The 17,746-nt window shown below is 41.0% G+C and overlaps 1 protein-coding gene across 6 annotated transcripts in view; it reads right to left on the bottom strand.

Moving 5' to 3' along the window:
• Window positions 1-17,746, bottom strand: part of LOC126781719 (MOB kinase activator-like 2) — a 52,863-nt gene that overhangs the window by 28,898 nt on the left and 6,219 nt on the right. For 2 of the 6 annotated variants that reach the window (XM_050506716.1, XM_050506717.1), the window contains exon 2: window positions 8,000-8,054. The exons of 2 other annotated variants lie outside the window; for them this stretch is intronic. In XM_050506716.1, coding sequence (XP_050362673.1) covers window positions 8,000-8,016 — 17 coding nt within the window. In that variant the 5' untranslated portion in view covers window positions 8,017-8,054. Of the gene's footprint in view, window positions 1-1,230; window positions 1,532-7,999; window positions 8,055-16,548; window positions 16,578-17,746 lie in introns of those variants that run through there. 2 more of the 6 variants (XM_050506715.1, XM_050506711.1) reach the window with 2 other exon arrangements.

Genomic DNA, 17,746 nt, shown 5'->3' on the forward strand with positions numbered 1-17,746 from the left:
AAATAAAATACTACATATATTATACAATTAGTAACATACAAAGGTATTTAATTACTTAATAATAATTTTGCTTGTAGATGTAAAACAAGAATAATATCTATATTCTAAACAGAAAGAGATCATAATTAGTATGAATGACATTCGTCTACTATCCAGCTATTTTCGCAACAGCGACTTTCAACCACACAGACCAAATAAATACTCGGCCTGAAGGATTATTGGGACTGTAGCAATATACTATTACGATATCGTGTTGTGGTTGGTTTTCAATGATATCGAAAAACAAATTTCCCGCTAAGTTATATGTAAGGTCATTAGCGAAAAGTTCCCGCACAATAGGGCACTCGATGCGATAAATGGGAGCGCAGCCTGTTGCGATCGTGTCGCTGATGAAAGTGACCGTAACACTAATATGTGTGTCAGCGCCGGCCGCCGGGCAGCCGGCGTCACTCAGCGGCGCATTGTGTGGGATCGCACCGCCGAGGCGCCGAACCGGTTCCGGGCCTCGCCTCCGCGCAGTAATTGGTATTCATGACTCCATGCGTGCTGTGATTACATCCAACAACAACTGGTTCTGACTCGCATCCGTCACTAACATCTGATTTCACTTGTTGAAATCTGGTTGAAGAGTTTACTTTTTCAAGTGCATTCTATTGTTTTCCAATTACAATTACGGTAAGATTCGATCATCTTTAGAAACGTTATTTATACATTTACTTTGTAGGAAAATTACCTTATTTATAAGCCAACTATAATGCATTGGAGGATTTTTGAACAAAAAATGTTATTATTTCATATGTCATAAGCCACTTATTATATTTTGTTGTTTTTAATTTGATCAATCAATGAGTGTAAAAATTGTATATTGAATAAAGAAATGTGAATTGAATGAATATTTATTAATTCATTTCGAATATACGGGACGTTCGTTTATTCAGACAATTAATACGATCGACGTTCTCGATTACTTTATTCCAAACAGAGGGAAGAATTGGATTCGAGGGAGGTAATATTATATTAGAGAACAGATTGGTGGTCGCCGCCGCTGGTTGTTTCATACCGTTAGAGGAATTCGCTCTACGGTACGGTGTACGGTGTAAACTGCCCGTGCCGCGAGTTCATACGTTCGCTTTTATAACATTTCGGCCTGGCTAAATGTGACCACTTCGTTTATCTTCTTTAACTAGAACTAGTTCAAATAGAGTGCAAATATATTAGCATAAAACTCACGCAACTAGCCCGCCAAGAAATGCAACAGGACCACCGCTGATGAGTCTTATCTTGCGATGGCAGGAATCGAACAGGGACAGACGCGCGTGTGGTGGCGGTGGTAAGCCTACCATTCCGCCGGTAACAGCCGAACGTAACATTTCGTCACATGCCAAACGAGCCACAAACCTTGAACACTCTCCACACTACACTACCCTGGCGCTAGAGCGCGACGTATGAGAAGTGATGGCGCGTCCGGCTCACCGAGCATCGCAACGCGTTCGACTCGGGCCGCGGTCTGCGCGGGACTGTGTCGCGGGCCCGTCAGTCGTGCGTCGTGCACGCCACTCTCCGCACCGACCCCCTCGGGTTCACTCACGACAGTCGACGAAAAAGACGTGACTTTGAAAAAGAGTCATATTGATTAACTTTACATAACAAATTTATTAAAATAGTTATAACGGTATTATTCCTCCCTCATTGAAGAACAATTATGTACGAACTATTTATAATATTTATTGTTATTGTATTGGAAAACTAAAATGAAACATAGTGTTAGCCAAAAAGAATAAATAAAACCATAAATAATCGCAATTTAAGCCAATCAGCTGAAAATTACTATATCAGTGACCAACCGTGTCCCGTGTCCATTGTCATTTGGAAACTGTAGTTGTGTAATTATAATGTAATGGAAACTTTTTTTGTTCACAATCGATGAATTACTAGAAATTATAAAATGACTAACCACGAGCAAATGCGAATTTAAAGAAACGCAAAATTATGTACAGGTAAATCATTTAATGACGGTTTCTCTTCAAATGATTTATTTTATTTCCTTATCACATCACCAAAAACACTTAATTAATTGAATTATCGCATTAACTCATTATGGGCAGTCCTTTTTGAGTACCAAGTAATAGACAGTTAGTAGCGTTAACTCTCACTTACGAATCCTTACTCATTTGATATTTGCATAAAACAAAGCACTTTAACAATCGTATTATGTATAATATCGATCATTATTCATTCTGATACAAACATTGTATAAGAACGAGTAGAGGACGAAGTATATCCCTGACACCTGAACCGCGCAGAGGATTAACTTGCGATATCTACAGAAGGATGTATTGACATATTTCCTAAGAGACATTCATTTCTATAACAAAACAAAATAATTGTTTTTTGGTTTGCTTTGTTATCGAAATTATTCTCAAGCATAATACACTCAATGCCGATGAAACTAATGATAATCCTCCGTGTCAAGTGCTCTCTTGTTAATGTGCTCGCATAATAATAATCAAGCCTTTAATTTCCATAACACTATACATGATAAATTTTAATCATCTTTGCGGTATGGGCCCCTCGGCGGGTGAGGGCCTCCTCCAGTTTCTTTCACCTTTCCCTGTGAGCCCTCTGCCATTCTGCTATTTCCGCGAGGTCATCAGCCCATCTTCTCCTCGGTTTTCTTACTTTTCTTTTTCCTTGTGTTTTTTGTCTAATGACTTCACTTCTAATTTTGTGTTGCTAGGGATCTGACATTATAGCTTCCAATTTTTAAAGGTATTTTTTGTTTCGGTTGGTTACATGGTTTCGTGGTTTTGCTAGAGGGTTGTGATTGTATCCTTCCACGGTGACCAGCCGGCTTGGAAGATGTGTTTTAAGTGTTGTAGTTGGTTCGTCTGTGCTTTTGTAAATTTTTGGGAGGGGCTGGGGTGTTCTTTGCTATGTTGTCTTGTATATTTGGGTTGTTTTTCCTTATTAGAAAATTTAATATTATGTCCTCGAATGCAAACATGAAATATTTTTTATCTATATGTTTGTTCCTAAAACTAAATACGTACGCGTTTTATGTGTTTAATTAGTTACTCTTTGTCTTCCTAGTATAATAAAATAAATAAATAAACATCAAAAGGCAATAGCTCTTTAAGCAGTTTCGTTAATTTCCGCACAGTATGCAGTCAGCCCTTTGTGTTTATGCATTAATCAATTGTCTACTGATCAATATCATAAACATTGGTAACTTTCAATAGCGTTGTGACGTCAGATGTCAAATATATATTTTTTTTATTTTTATATGCCCCGGGATGGCAAATGACTCTACTCCACCTGATGGTAAGTGGTAGTAGAGTCCAAACGCGACGACGGCCAGTACAGTCGGGAAGAATTTTCTGTACTAGCCGTCCCCGCCTTGCCGGCCCGCAAGATGCCTCTTCACGCCTCGTTTGAAGGAACCCGGGTAGGCGGTGACATCGAGAACCAGCTCGCGTGGACTTAAGAAGGAAGGGGGAAGCAGGAATTAGAGAGAATAATTCCTCAGAGCACTCGCCGTGATACAGACGATAGAAAGCGCTCAGTGCTGCTATCTCGCGACGCAATTGTAAAGGTTCAAGGGTGTTTGTGACCTTTACGTCGCCAATAATGCGTACTGCACGTCGCTGCAACCGGTCCAAGGCCTCCATTAGATACTTAGCGGAGCCATCCCAAAGGTGCGAGCAATATTCAACGCAAGACCGTACCTGTGTTTTGTATAACAGGCACAGTTGTTGTGGCGTGAAAAAACGCCGCACCTTGTTCAGAACTCCGAGTTTTCGTGAAGCTGTTTTTATAATAGCCTCGATGTAATCCCTTGGACTAAGGTCGCAGCGAACGTCCATCCCCAGCATGGCGATTTTGTTTGTATCATCAGCGGTATGCCACAGAGGGAGGGATGAGGGTAAAATGGTGACTTTTTCGCTGTGAGAGCGCACACCTGTGTTTTCTTGGCATTAAACTCAACAAGATTATCAGAACCCCATTTGGCGATGAGCTCTAATGTCCTATCGAGTTCAATAACAAGATTCTCCCGCCTCTCCTCAGTTTCCGCCCGCCCAGCCACTGCGCGTCCGTGGTATCCACCATGCACTGTACTATCATCTGCATAGCAATGTATGTTCCCAAGAGAGAGCATATCATTGATATGCAAAAGAAAGAGTGTGGGAGATAGCACAGATCCCTGGGGGACGCCAGCATTCACTACATAGAATTGTGAAGCGCAACCATCTACTAGAACACGAAGGCTACGCTTGTGTAGGAAGCTGGCAATCCAGGTGCATAGCTGAGCAGGCAGACCATATGCCGGTAGCTTGGAGAGAAGACTTCTGTGCCAGACCCTGTCGAAAGCCTTGGAGATATCGAGGCTGACAGCCAACGATTCTCCATGCTTGTCGATAGCTTCACCCCAGAGGTGCGTTACGTACGCTAGAAGATCACCTGTGGACCGTTTTGGTCGAAACCCGTACTGACGATCATTAATTAGACAGTGATCTTCTAGGTAATGGATCAGTTGGTTGTTTAAAATCCGTTCCATCACCTTACAAAGTACTGAGGTGATAGCTATTGGCCGATAATTTGCCGGGTCAGACCGATCCCCTTTTTTGGGAGCCGCTTGCACATTAGCTCTTCTCCAAGCCTCCGGCACACATCCCGAAGAGAGAGAAAGTTGGAACAGGCGCGTTAACACAGGAGACAGCTCCGCCGCGCACTTCTTCAGCACAATGGCTGGTATTCCATCGGGACCGCTAGCTTTCCGTATATCGAGTGATTGCAGCTCCGCACGCACATCACGTTGCCTGATTTTGATGTCAGGCATCGTGTGGCCACATGAAGGTATTGTTGGTGGCTGCGCACTACAATCATCGATCACAGAGTTGTCGGCAAAGAGTTTAGCCAGGAGGTCGGCTTTCTCCTGCGGACTGTGAGCTAGCGATCCGTCCGGATTTCTGAGCGGTGGCAGCGAAGGTTGGCAGAAATTGTTTTGCACAGACTTGGTCAGACGCCAGAAGCTACGGGAGCCCCTAGGATGCGAAACAAGGTCATGACCAATCTGTACAATGCGCTGTGCATCCGCTCTCGTGTATGCCTTCCTACAGGACTTGGAATTTTTATTGTAGTTTGCTTTCAGTGAGTCAATGTTAGATGCCCCGCTAAAGCAGCCGTTGATCCACGCGCGATATGCCGCCTGCTTAGATGATACAGCGTCGGCACATTCACGCGTGAACCAACGGTTACGCGTACCCCTATTGATGAGATCTGAGCTAGGAATGTAGTATTCCATTCCTAACATGATCTCATCAGCAACAGCAGCGGCACTAGCTGTCGGGTCATTCCCACTGAAGCAACGTTCCTTCCAAGGGACTGACGCATAGTAATCGCGCATACCGTCCCAATCTGCCGACTTATAGTGCCAAACGCGACGTTTGCATACCGCTGATGGCGGCAGCTTGGCCTGTGGCACTTTGGTAGATATAAGGCCGTGATCCGAAGAACCAAGTGGAGCTTGAACCACAACCTGATATTCCACCGGGTGAGAAGTCAGCTAAAGATCCAGTAGAGAAGGCGCTTGCCCATCAATGTCCGGGATCCTGGTGGGCTGATCAACCAGTTGGGTCAAGTCGTGTGTGAGAGCAAAAGCATGAGCAGTTCTTCCAGCATGGTCAGTTTTGAGGGATTTCAACCATGATTCATGGTGAGCATTAAAATCCCCCAAAAACACCAATTCCGCGTTAGGAAACTGCTCTTGCGCAGCATCTGCCACCCGACTAAGATGGTCGAATAATCGGCTTGTCTCCAAGTCACCATTGTGGGATCTGTAGAGGCACACGTAGACTCGACTCTGACGAACCAGGTCCACACGTACCACCAACATGGAGAAGGAGGGGTCCTCCAAGCAGCGCAATCGGTGACAACAAACATCCGCCCTGACGAACAAGCATACTCCGGCTTTCGCTTTAAAAGATTCTTCCAGCATGTAGCCGGGATAGTTAAGGTAGCTGGTGTCGGCAGGGCGGAGTATTTGCGTCTCCGTGAGAAACAACATTGCTGGCCGTGCTGTCTCGAGATGGTGGTGGACAGCGTTGAGGTTAGCGTGGAGTCCTCGGATGTTAGAGAACTCGACCTCAAACAGCGTGGGTATGGTGGGGGTGTGCACCGCTGAACGACTGTTATTTCTTATTTGCGCTACAATTTGGAAATTAGGAAAAGAGACGTGAGGCGAGCGACGTATTGCCACGATAGGGATGGGCAAAGTATGGAGGCGTGTTTTCCCAAATGTTTGCCAAAAAGGAAAATATACTGATCCGCCGGACGGAAGGACCCCCGAACCCCCCCGGAAGTGGCCGCCGGGACCCCATCTTCCGGTCACCAACCGGCACGACGGTCCACCCCGAGATTATGCGTGGCCTGGTGGGGCAGCCTCGAGAGCTGGTTAGGCACGCTTGGGCCCCTGTACTATGCCACGGGCGGCCAGCGGAACAGCCGTTTCTTCGGGTCTCCCTGTCCGGCAGGTCAATACAGTTTCCCCCGGCATTGGTTCAACAGCCGTCTCCACTGGACCAACACCCATCGCGGCAATACTCGCTCGGGCACTGGCTGTACGCTGGCTGACCTCGAAACGCGGCTGCAAGCCACTTCACGAGTTTTTCACCATGCGTACGGTGGTAACAAGCCAGGCGGATGTTAGCATCCTACCACCAGATGAGCAGATGGTCGCTCAGATATCCCTTAGTCGCCTCTTACGACACCCATGGGAAAGAGAGGGGCAGTGAAATGTATTCTTTCTCCGTCACTGCACGGATATAATAATAAAAGCTTTTACCTTAAATATATTATAGTATTCACTAATTACACAATGATTTTTTTATTTTTTCATGAGTTTTCGAAACAGAAACGTATCGCACGTTGGGTACTATTACTAGATTACAGCTGCTGTTTTTTTTTTTATAGAATAGGAAGGCGGAGGAGCATATGGGCCACCTGATGGTAAGTGGTCACCAAACGCCCTTAGACATTGGCATTGTAAGAAATTTCAACCATCGCTTACATAGCCAATGCGCCACCAACCTTGGGAACTAAGATTTTATGTCCATTGTGCTTGTAATTACACTGGCTCACTCACCCTTCAAACCGGAACACAACAATAACAAGTACTGCTGTTTTGCGGTAGAATATCTGATGAGTGGGTGGTACCTACCCAAACGAGCTTGCACAAAGCCCTACCACCAGATACTATTCCATGGAAATCAGAATAGTCAATAGGGGGAGTTGGACAAGCTCATAAATGTCGCAGCGAGCTTTGGTGGCTCGCAGAAGTTCACCTGTATTACAACTGTACCGAATGTCGGAATAGCAGGTAATAGACAAACAGGATTGATTTAAATTATGTTTTCAATTGCAAATCTTACATTAGTCTACATAATCAATTTCTTTATATTGTCACCTCGTCAATCGGAAATTATTGTAAGCGATCTGATATTCGAAAATCCAATTTGTGTATAAGTGTGTTGTAATTTGTGTGTGTATGTGCGTTACACATACACTAGAACGATATTCACGTCAAATCAACTTCACACAATAGCTTTATGAAAATGAACGATTGAATTTTCATACAAATATGACTAATTAAAAAAAGCGAAAAGTTGCAGTCAAACAGCGCATACTATATCGTGGTGTGTTGCGACTTGCGCGTGCTATTTGCGTAGAGCGAGGTTACGCGTTAGCGTGCGCTCCATGCGCTCAGCGAATCATTTAGGAAAACGATTGCATCAATAGCCATAAGCGCTGAGCAAACTATTTATTGCGATGACGACATCTTCTGATAGCGAGTACTGGCGAAGATACAAATGGTATTTTACAGTTGATTTAAGTCAACAATTACAGTCGCCATCACAAGATAGCCATCAAGATATGACAGGACAAGTAACAAAAATTAGTGGCTATAATTGCGGGTACTTTATGCGGGTGGGATGGGACTTACCAAAGGCAGTCCAGCATGTTCGGACATGCACGTGGCACCCGCGGGCCGCACTCACCTGCAACAAGCAACGACATGGTCAAACGGTGATGCACTCTGCAAAAAGCATCTATTCTGAGAGCATTAATTCATCTTTAGCAGAAATACTAAAAGACACTAATCTACATACTTGCGCTGCCTTAAAAATATCTGGTCGAGCCAAAAGTAATAAATACATTTATTTTACGTACGTTATCGACTAGCCGATAATATTATGTAAGTACGAGTACATATTGTTAGTTCTCAATTCCAGTTTATTTATAAAACCTTCACCCATAAGCACATACTACCAAATAAAATGTCATCAATTTCAGACGAAGATGAATGTGATAATAATCCAAACAAGAATCGAGAGCATAGTGTACAGCGGTAAGTACGTGTGCTGTTGACAGAGCGCCTTTAGCTTCTTATGGTAGAAGCGGAAGTGTCGGAACCAGAATCCATTCAATGTTCCTATGTTACGTTTAAAGAAAGAACCGACTGATTACAACCCTTACCAAATTAAAACTACACAAATACCAAATATGCCTACCAGTACCACACAAACAATTGCAGTTCAAAATGTTTTAAATGTTTTCAAATGTGTTAACACTTTTAAGAGAATATATATTGTGGCATTAATTTTAGCCTTAACATAAATCTAGTCTGCGAATTATAAAATAACATACAGATTACAGAATAAATTAAAAAATGAATTATATATCGATGCGGTGCGCGTCTCACATTGAGTGAGCGATGTGACTCGGACTCGGACGCACTAACATGTTGCTCTCATCGACGTTGCAGTCCAAACGAGCAAATATTATCACTAGTCATTGGGGAACAAAAGTATAAAAATCTCATATATAAAATATTTGGGCCTCCGCGCTAAACTAAGTTATCCAATTGTTTTAGAATACTATAAAATATGAAACTGTGTTATTGTTTTGTTGCGAGTAAATACCTACTGGAAATATTGCGTACTGCGGTCGACGGACGTGGGCTTGTGTATTCATTTATATCTTAAGCAATCAATATCTTTTTTAAAAGCATAATACATCGTAAAGTTATTGAGAGTGTAAACGTGTTTTCAGACGTACCTTTTATTACGTCCTGTATTTCTTTATACAGTCTAAATTGAAAAATAATAAAGAAAGTTACAATAATATTATTTCAATTTTTTTATTACGAAAATAACAAATCCTGATACATTATCGTTAGGTACTTCCGTTGCGTACAGTTCTCAGAATGAGTTACTTAACAATTTCAAGTGACAGACAATATTTTTATCGTACGTGATCATGAGACACGCAAGGTGACACGTTACAAAACAAGTAGAAATTTGTTTAATATTTCAATATTTTTTTACTGTACAAAAAAGATTGTTGTTATCGTGTGAATCGCTGGGTTGCAGTTTACAGTCTACAGCAACGCGGCACACGTACGACGTATACTTCGGAGGCCGGCTCAGCGATTTATTAATACTATTAATATTGTATAAAATCAATAGCAAACTCGTAGCACTAATAGAACGCAGCTGTTCTTAAATTTAGAGAATAGTTTTTTTAGTTCATCCGGGAAACTTGCCTTAAATGACGTTGTAAAGGTTTGTATATAAATAGGTATACATATCTAATCTCAAACATGTGTAATGTCACTACTGGTGGTAGGACTTTGTGCAAGCTCGACTGGGTAGGTACCACCCACTCATCAGATATTCTACCGCAAAACAGCAGTTCTTGATATTGTTGTGTTTCGCTTTGAAAGATGAGTGAGCCACTGTAATTACAGGCACAAGGGACATAACATCTTAGTTCCCAAGGTTGGTGGCGCATTGGCGATGTAAGCAATGGGTAACATTTCTTACAATGTCTATGGGCGTTGGTGACCACTTTCCATCAGGTGGCCCATATACTCGTCCGCCTATCTATACTATAAAAAAAAGAATCTGGCTACACAAACAACACGCTAACATTGACAAATTGCATAAGATGTATGAAAAATAATTTGACAGCGCTTTGTATTTATTATCATTCATATTTTAGTTAAAAGAACTGTATCATAGTCTTGAGAACAATTTGTAACATACTTTATTTAAAATTCTTTACAAAATTCCCAGTTCTTACAAGAACTTTTGGATGATTATGTAACGGAATCAAAGTAAATATAGATCTACCGAAAAGTACCAGAACGAGCCGTACTCACCCTTTCTCTCAAACGAAATTATGTCAATAATTTGATGTGTTGCAACGATAAGCAAAAATTAATTGAACTTAATGGAAATACACGCATCACCTACTGATAGATAAGCTTGGAGATGCTGCGTAAGTCACATCTAATGCTTCTTATGCGTATAGAGTAAGAGTTAGTCTTTATAAATGTGTATTGAGTAATATGCCTTATTGGTTAGGGTTTTTTTTTACTTACGTTTAAATTTACTGCAAATCATAAATCTGTATCTATCCAATAAGGTGTCTGGATCAAAAACAAAGGGATGGCTTTGTGATGTAAGTTTTTCTTTACTTTTAGTGTTTATACAATGACTTTAAAATCTCTGATTCAATCTAAGTAATTAAAATATTTGTGACGAATTTATACATTATATTGTTGTGAATGGATTGAGATTAAGCCAGTTTCCTTCTTTGTAAAAGAACTCGAGCTCCAATATTTATAAATATCCCAATCAGCTCATTTTTGTAACTTAGATTTATGTGTAGCGATACCCCAGAACAATCTGCCTATAGGCATATGTTACTATAAAAAAAACTAGAATTACCAATTGAGCAATAAAAATTACTACCAATTGGTTGTCTAACCTTTCGTTTTGAGTCGGGCTCGATGTGATGAATCGCAATTCGATGTTTTCGACGCACCGTTGAACGTGTTGTTGAAATTTGTACAAACATGTATCATTAATGTAGGTACTAATAGTTAAATTTGAGCCTTCGATTTGCTATTGTTTGCTAGCTTTGTTACTATTGTTAAATTAAGTTAGTAACACTTAAAACTTATCATGTTGTGATTGCACGCTTTCGGCTGCAATCTTGTTTAAACAAATTCTTTATATGTAATTATTTCTTTAGGTATTGTAACCTCCTGTATTTGTATAAACAAATAAATCCTTACTAATATTGTAAATTTGAAAGTGAGTTTGTTTGTTACGCTTTCACGTTTTAACTACTCAACGAATCTTTTTTGAAACTTTGCATGTACGTTTTCAGGGGTACAGAAAAGGACTGAGAACTAACCCCTTCCTTGGAAATTAGTAAATTATTAAAAATAAAAAGGCAAGCCGGTCGTAAACTAGAAGATAAAAGCGTTTGTATTCATTGTATAATTTCTAATTTCAGTTTAAAGATCTTTATTTACTCAAAGAACATACAGTTCACTTAAAGAGCAATTTAAGAAATTTCACGTAATAAAAGGGTAGACAATCTAATCGTATCGTATTAATCTTATTGGCAAATGTAATGTATTGGCAAATGTAATGTATTGGCAAATGTAATGTTATTTAATTGTTTATTATTAAAATATATTATTTGATTAATATAAACACTGACTACTGAGTTTCTTGTCGATCCATATCGGTTGACTCTTCAATATTCTAATAAGTGCTCGTAAAACTGTACGTATTAAGTACATAATGAGTGGGATACATAGCGGACATAAAATAGGAAGAAGTTTAACGACCACAACAATCGCGTGGTACGGTTCACGTGATCGTATGAGCAGACTCCGGCGGGCATCGGGTCTTGGGTGTCGGATGTCTATTGTTGTTCCCATACATCACACTAACGGTACAACGCAGTATTGTTCGGTGCTCGCGGCATAAAACTCTTTAAACGTGCTCTATCATTATCGACGGTATGGCGTCATAGCGTCACACACAGACCTACCGACAACGATCAAGGATACATTTGAGACTCATTTATATCAGCTCGTTCTTGAGTTACACTTTTATGAGTATATACAGACAAACGACTTAGAAAGCCGAGATGGCCTAGTGATTAGAACGCTCCTCCACCAGAACAGTGAAAGCGCGCCCACATCGAGTGCGCTCGAGGCGTTGAAGCGACAGGAACACCGGAGAGCTCTTGCTACGTGGCGCGACCGTCTCTGTGAAGAACGGTACACACGCAAACGCGTCGTTGGAGCGATCCTGCCAGCCTTCGAAGCCTGGATGAGGCGAAAGCGACGAGTCTCCTTCCGACTTACGCAGGTAATGACCAGTCACGGTTGTTTTGGAGAATACCTGTGTAAGATCGGACGCGAATCGACGGCGATGTGTCACCACTGTGGCGCGGACCGGGACACCGCTCAGCATACGTTGGAAGTGTGCCCCGCATGGAGTGCGGAGAGGGAGATCCTGGTCCGTGAAGTCGGACAAGACCTGTCTCTGCGAGCAATCGTGTCGGCGATGCTTCGCAGGGAATCGGCGTGGAGGGCCGTAGCCTCCTTCTATGAGACCGTCATGGTTCAGAAGGAGACGGCGAAGCGGGAACGGGAAAGGTCCGATCCTGCTCGGCGGAGACGATGACGGCGTCGTCTCGGCCCTCCCATAGCCTAGACGGGGCTTAAAAGATACCGTGGATGCGTGAGGTGGGGGCCTCACGTGTCCTATTTCAGACGGCCCTGTGGAGGACGGCAGCCGTGATGGCCTCGCGCTGCCGTACGCAATAGCGAGGAGTGCGGGGGGGGCGAAATTTGCCCCCTGATGAGAGCTCCGCCGAGCCACGACTGGAGCAAAACACGGGAGAGGCCGCGGATGCGTTATATCAACACGATCCCGCAGCCTCTCCGATCCGTGCTGAGGACGGCCATCGCAGTGGTTTTAGTGGGTAAGAATCCCACATAACCCGGTTTCACCCTCATAGAACCCGGGTACCTTTCTGAAATTTTCCACTGCGAGAAAAAAAAAAGTGATTAGAACGCGTGAATCTTGACCTATGAACGTGGGTTCAAATTACATGTGTATTCCACCAACCCGCATTGAAACAGCGTGGTGGATTAAGCTCCAGACATTCTCGTAAAACAAGAGAGGAGGCCTTAGTCCAGCAATGGGACATTCACAGGCTATTACTGTTTACGGCCTCTACCTGCAAGGAACAGTCTTTTGAGTATTATGCATTAATTAAATTGATAAATGCCAACACTTTTTAAAAAAAAAATAGCCATATATAACCAAACAAACAATTTTATGCTTAATAGCAAAAAACGTATTGGCCTCATCATGGCGAAGAGAATACAACACAAATAAATGTGCATTAATACCTGCTTGGACATTTGAAGTAGGTTATGCTGTTAGTAAGGTCCCGTGTACCTGAACTGTCTCCGATTATGAGAGATAAGAAGAGAACAACAACTTAACACTTGCTGTTTGCGCAAACTCATGAATTATAATATCTGCTAAGGTCGAGATGGGTTGGGACGTCATCATTGTTATGCACTTAATGCAAAGCGGGCACTTTAGAAAACCAACGAACTTAACCAATTTATAATCGAATCGTTCTCAGTGCACAAAATCAGCTCATCAATAACGTTGAATAAGTTGGAATAAAGTTTGCATCTCCAATTTAAAGACCACGACTCGGAAAACTAAACTGATTTTGGGCTGGAATTAATATGATCATCGTCATAAATGCCTAGTAGTTTTGATAGCTGTTTTGATGTATATTTTTTTATAAAAACACTACAACCTGTCGTGTCGTCGTACATTTAACCTACTATCCGTTATTCGTAGTCCTCAGTTAGTAGCAAGCCAATCGTTGCGTCGCTTACGAAACTTTTTTTATTAAAACAGTTTTAAAATACGTCGTAAAAAAATCTGCTATATATAACAAAAACGAATCGTTTAATAGTAGTAACCGCGCGTAAGAAACCGGGTTCGAACTTTAAACTTGCGAATGTATTTTTATAACGACAATATGCGAGCTGTAGGTAGGAGCGATGAGGTAAAGACGTGGGCGCGGGCGTGGGCGAGTGCGAGGCATGGCCGCTGCGGGGAAGTACAAACAGATTATTGCGGGTAAGCCAATAATATAAAGTAAGTACTTATATGTTATTAACGTAAAAGGTTGCTACCTATACGTGCCTATCAAGGATACGAATGAAGGACCTTACGTCACGGCTACTACGTGACCGACAGAACCCAGCCAGTTTGCGCACCCCATTAGTAAACACAATTATTATGTACATTAGGTACTAACAGTTACTTGCTCAGTAATGATAAAATCACTTATATGGATAAAAATACATTAGTAGATTCGTAACCTATCACTTGTTCGGTATGCATGCAGCTCGAGGTTAGCGCGCGTCACTCCAAACACTTAAGTAAATAAAAAAGATACACTTCTTCGAAATTTAACTTTCCTAACATTCACTTTCACTTTATTTATGCCGATGTATATTTTGTCAACGAATAATTAATACATTTATAATAATAAATAATACTATAAACTGGACTATAGCAGCCGTGTAGTGTCGTTGCACTTAACCCTTTTCCGTCGGTATCGTCGGTCTGAGGTCTAACAGACAGGTGGTAATAGAAATGGCGCAGTGCGCTCAACTACAGCGACTCGCGCCGCGCTGGTGCGGTGTCATGCGGTCCGGTGTCGGCGGCGCTGGCCATGGAGCGCGATAATCAGGTCAAGGTCGTGTAATTTATATCATATTTACGAAAAAAATACCTCATTACCATTGCCTTAAGCGTACTCTATCGCTTGTCATAGGCAATTGCTGTAACACCTCCCGCTGACACACCGCGCGTGCAGTGCTAAATGCACTAAAAATAAAGTAATTGTAACATAAAAAATTCTACCGTGAATACAGCCAGTCAGGCTCGGGCTCAGGTTTCGAACGGCGAGCTGCTGCGCGCAACTCACATAGCAGGTGTTCACAGCCCGCAGGGCAACGGTGTAAGCGCGACCACGGATATATACGATTAATTAGATAATGCTGTCATGTCGTGTGGAATCACTTCAACCATATGCTAAAATTAAATAAATTAAATAAATAGTAGTGTACTAATTATAAAAGTTACATATCACTGAGTATTTACAAAGGTTTAATATAAAATACACGACCTGGTGATGCGTTGCGTTACCTGATCCCTTAGCGGCAGTTAAGCTACATTAGATATTTTTACGGAAGCAAATAAAATATTCAATGATCTATTTGACGATGCGTCGAATTGTATACAAAGTTTTAAGCCTATTTTAAACTTAAATTAAAAATAAACCTCTAATATTAATTTCTATATTAGCAGAGATTGATTTAAAAAAACGGTAATTTGATACTACCTTTCGCCACTTGGGGAAGGTATATAAAAATAATTTGTTAGTGGATGTCTATATCTGTGTCGTTGCAGGAATACGATATCAAAGTTTGAGCTTTATGGGTTGAGTGTTGAGGTCTGGGCATTGATGAGTACTGACTCAGTCTGCTCCAAATTGACAATACCATCAATAATATATAATACGCAATCAATAACAGAACTAAATTTTATTTTTGAAATATTTCCCTGTAAGCAATATAATTTCGATCTTTCGAATTGTCGTATTCGTTTTACGATATACTCTCATACAATTAGCACCTCTAGAGTCGTCAAGAGTTTTCCATGGAAATATTCAACCGTGAGCGCGGTAACAAAGCGATAAATACACTATCTTAATACGTTCATTTATTCATTTACACTGGAAGACGCTTTCAAGTCGTAATAAAAAATATTTATCTTATATTCATATTTTAAAAATATTTTTTTATAGCACAGGTAGGCAGGCGGACAAGCATATGGGACACCTTATGGTTAGTGGTCACTAACGTCCATAGACAATGGCATTGTAAGAAATGTTAACCATCACTGACATCGCCAATTTTGTACAAAGCTACCACCAGTAAATTTTTATTTATAAATGCAATTCGCACGCAACTAACTGCTATGGTAATTATTAAAAGTCAAAATCTCCTAAACTCATGATATTGTTTGTCAGCTATTATTGGGCTGACGGATTTAAATTTTATTTTATGTTATGAACATGAACAACAGTGTAATTACAGGCACAAGGGATATAACATCTTAGTTCCCAAGGTCGGTGGCGCATTAGTGATGTAAGCGATGGTTGACATTTCTTACAATGCCATTGTCTAAGAGCGTTTGGTTACCACAAAAAGAACATATCATATTGGTTATAATGAACGGTTTCAATTCCAGCTGGATGTGATTCATTCGTAGATGCTCAGAATTCCACCTCAGTGATAGCCAATTCAGTTATCGTATCGTACCGGTGTCGTGGCGTCTTGGCGTCGTCGCGAGGGAACGTAACGATGGTGATTAAGTGTAGGTAACCAAGCATGAGTAAGAAAGCAATCGCTAAGATTGTGAGTCACGTTATATATCAACATATTGAACCACAACATGCCGATTCGTCGCCGGCACAGGCATGCTACATGACACATGCAAGCGAACGAACGGAAGAGGGGATGGTGAGTGGTAAGAGTAGCGAGCAGAGGTGGTACTGCGAAATATTGCAACTTACGGGGCGCGGCGAGCGAGCATGCGACTCACCTGCAACAATACAAAAAGCGTTAAGTGTCTGTGTGTGCCGCTTATCAAAATGACTCAGGGTTATTGAATTATCGCTACTAGAACGATGTCTCAATGTAAACTTACGTACATGAGTGTAGATAAAACATTCTTATAAATAATATGATATGCCACATACGTGTTAATTTTGGTATCTGAGAACACCAAAACATTGAAATGAACTTCTAATTTTTTACAAAAGTAAATTTAATACGACGCATGTTCAACTAGACAATTAATGGCTGATATATTTGAAGTTTCAACAATGTATTGTTCGGGTAACGAGTTAGCCAGGTTGTCAGATTTATTGCAAAGTGTGGGTAATATCCGAGGTGTGTTGGTGTCCTTTACGATGGAGAATAATAAAAAAAAGTCCAGTTATTTTTGGACAGTATGCTGTTTTGGCTAGATTTCAGAAACAGTTATATTATTATTATCAAAAAATATTATTTTTATATCGTCGAGTATTTTTTAAGATACGGATATAATAATCGCCAATACTAATAAATATCTTAATTTAAATGTGCGCATAGAGAAGTAGAAGACCTTGAATCGTTATATTAGAAACAATTTGTTTTTAGTAGCGCGCGTTCTTCGCAATTTGTGTGCAAACTCTGTTTCATAATCATAAGACAAATATACGTACTTTTGTAATAAGTCAATATCAGGAGGTCAGCAGAGTTTTACGTAAACTCAATGCAGATTGTATACAAGCATGAAGCTATCCTGGTAGAGATGTACAAAATATTTGAACGACGAGGCTTATTTAATATATAGGGTAAGGATTTTTTTATTAAGCTAGATCGGCAGAATTATCACTAAAAGGTCACCCACCCTACCCATAGGTGGTTCACACAGTCACATCTTTTTATCCAGATGTAAACTCTCAAATGGAGATGTGTAGTTAAATATCAACACAGACAGGTTTGTTCATCAGCAGTTTTACAATTTACAAAATCTTTTTTTTACGTTATAGGTAGGCGACAGGCAAATGGGCCACCTGATGTTAAGTGGTCACCACTGCCCATGATGTAAGAAATATTAAACATTCCTTATATCGTCAATGCGCCACCAACCTTGTTGTGTCTCTTGGTCTGTAATTACACTAGCTCAACAATACCAAGTACTGCTGTTTTGCGGTAAATTATCTG

The sequence above is a fragment of the Nymphalis io genome, chromosome 4 (genome assembly GCF_905147045.1).
Source record: "Nymphalis io chromosome 4, ilAglIoxx1.1, whole genome shotgun sequence".
Lineage (NCBI taxonomy): Eukaryota > Metazoa > Arthropoda > Insecta > Lepidoptera > Nymphalidae > Nymphalis > Nymphalis io.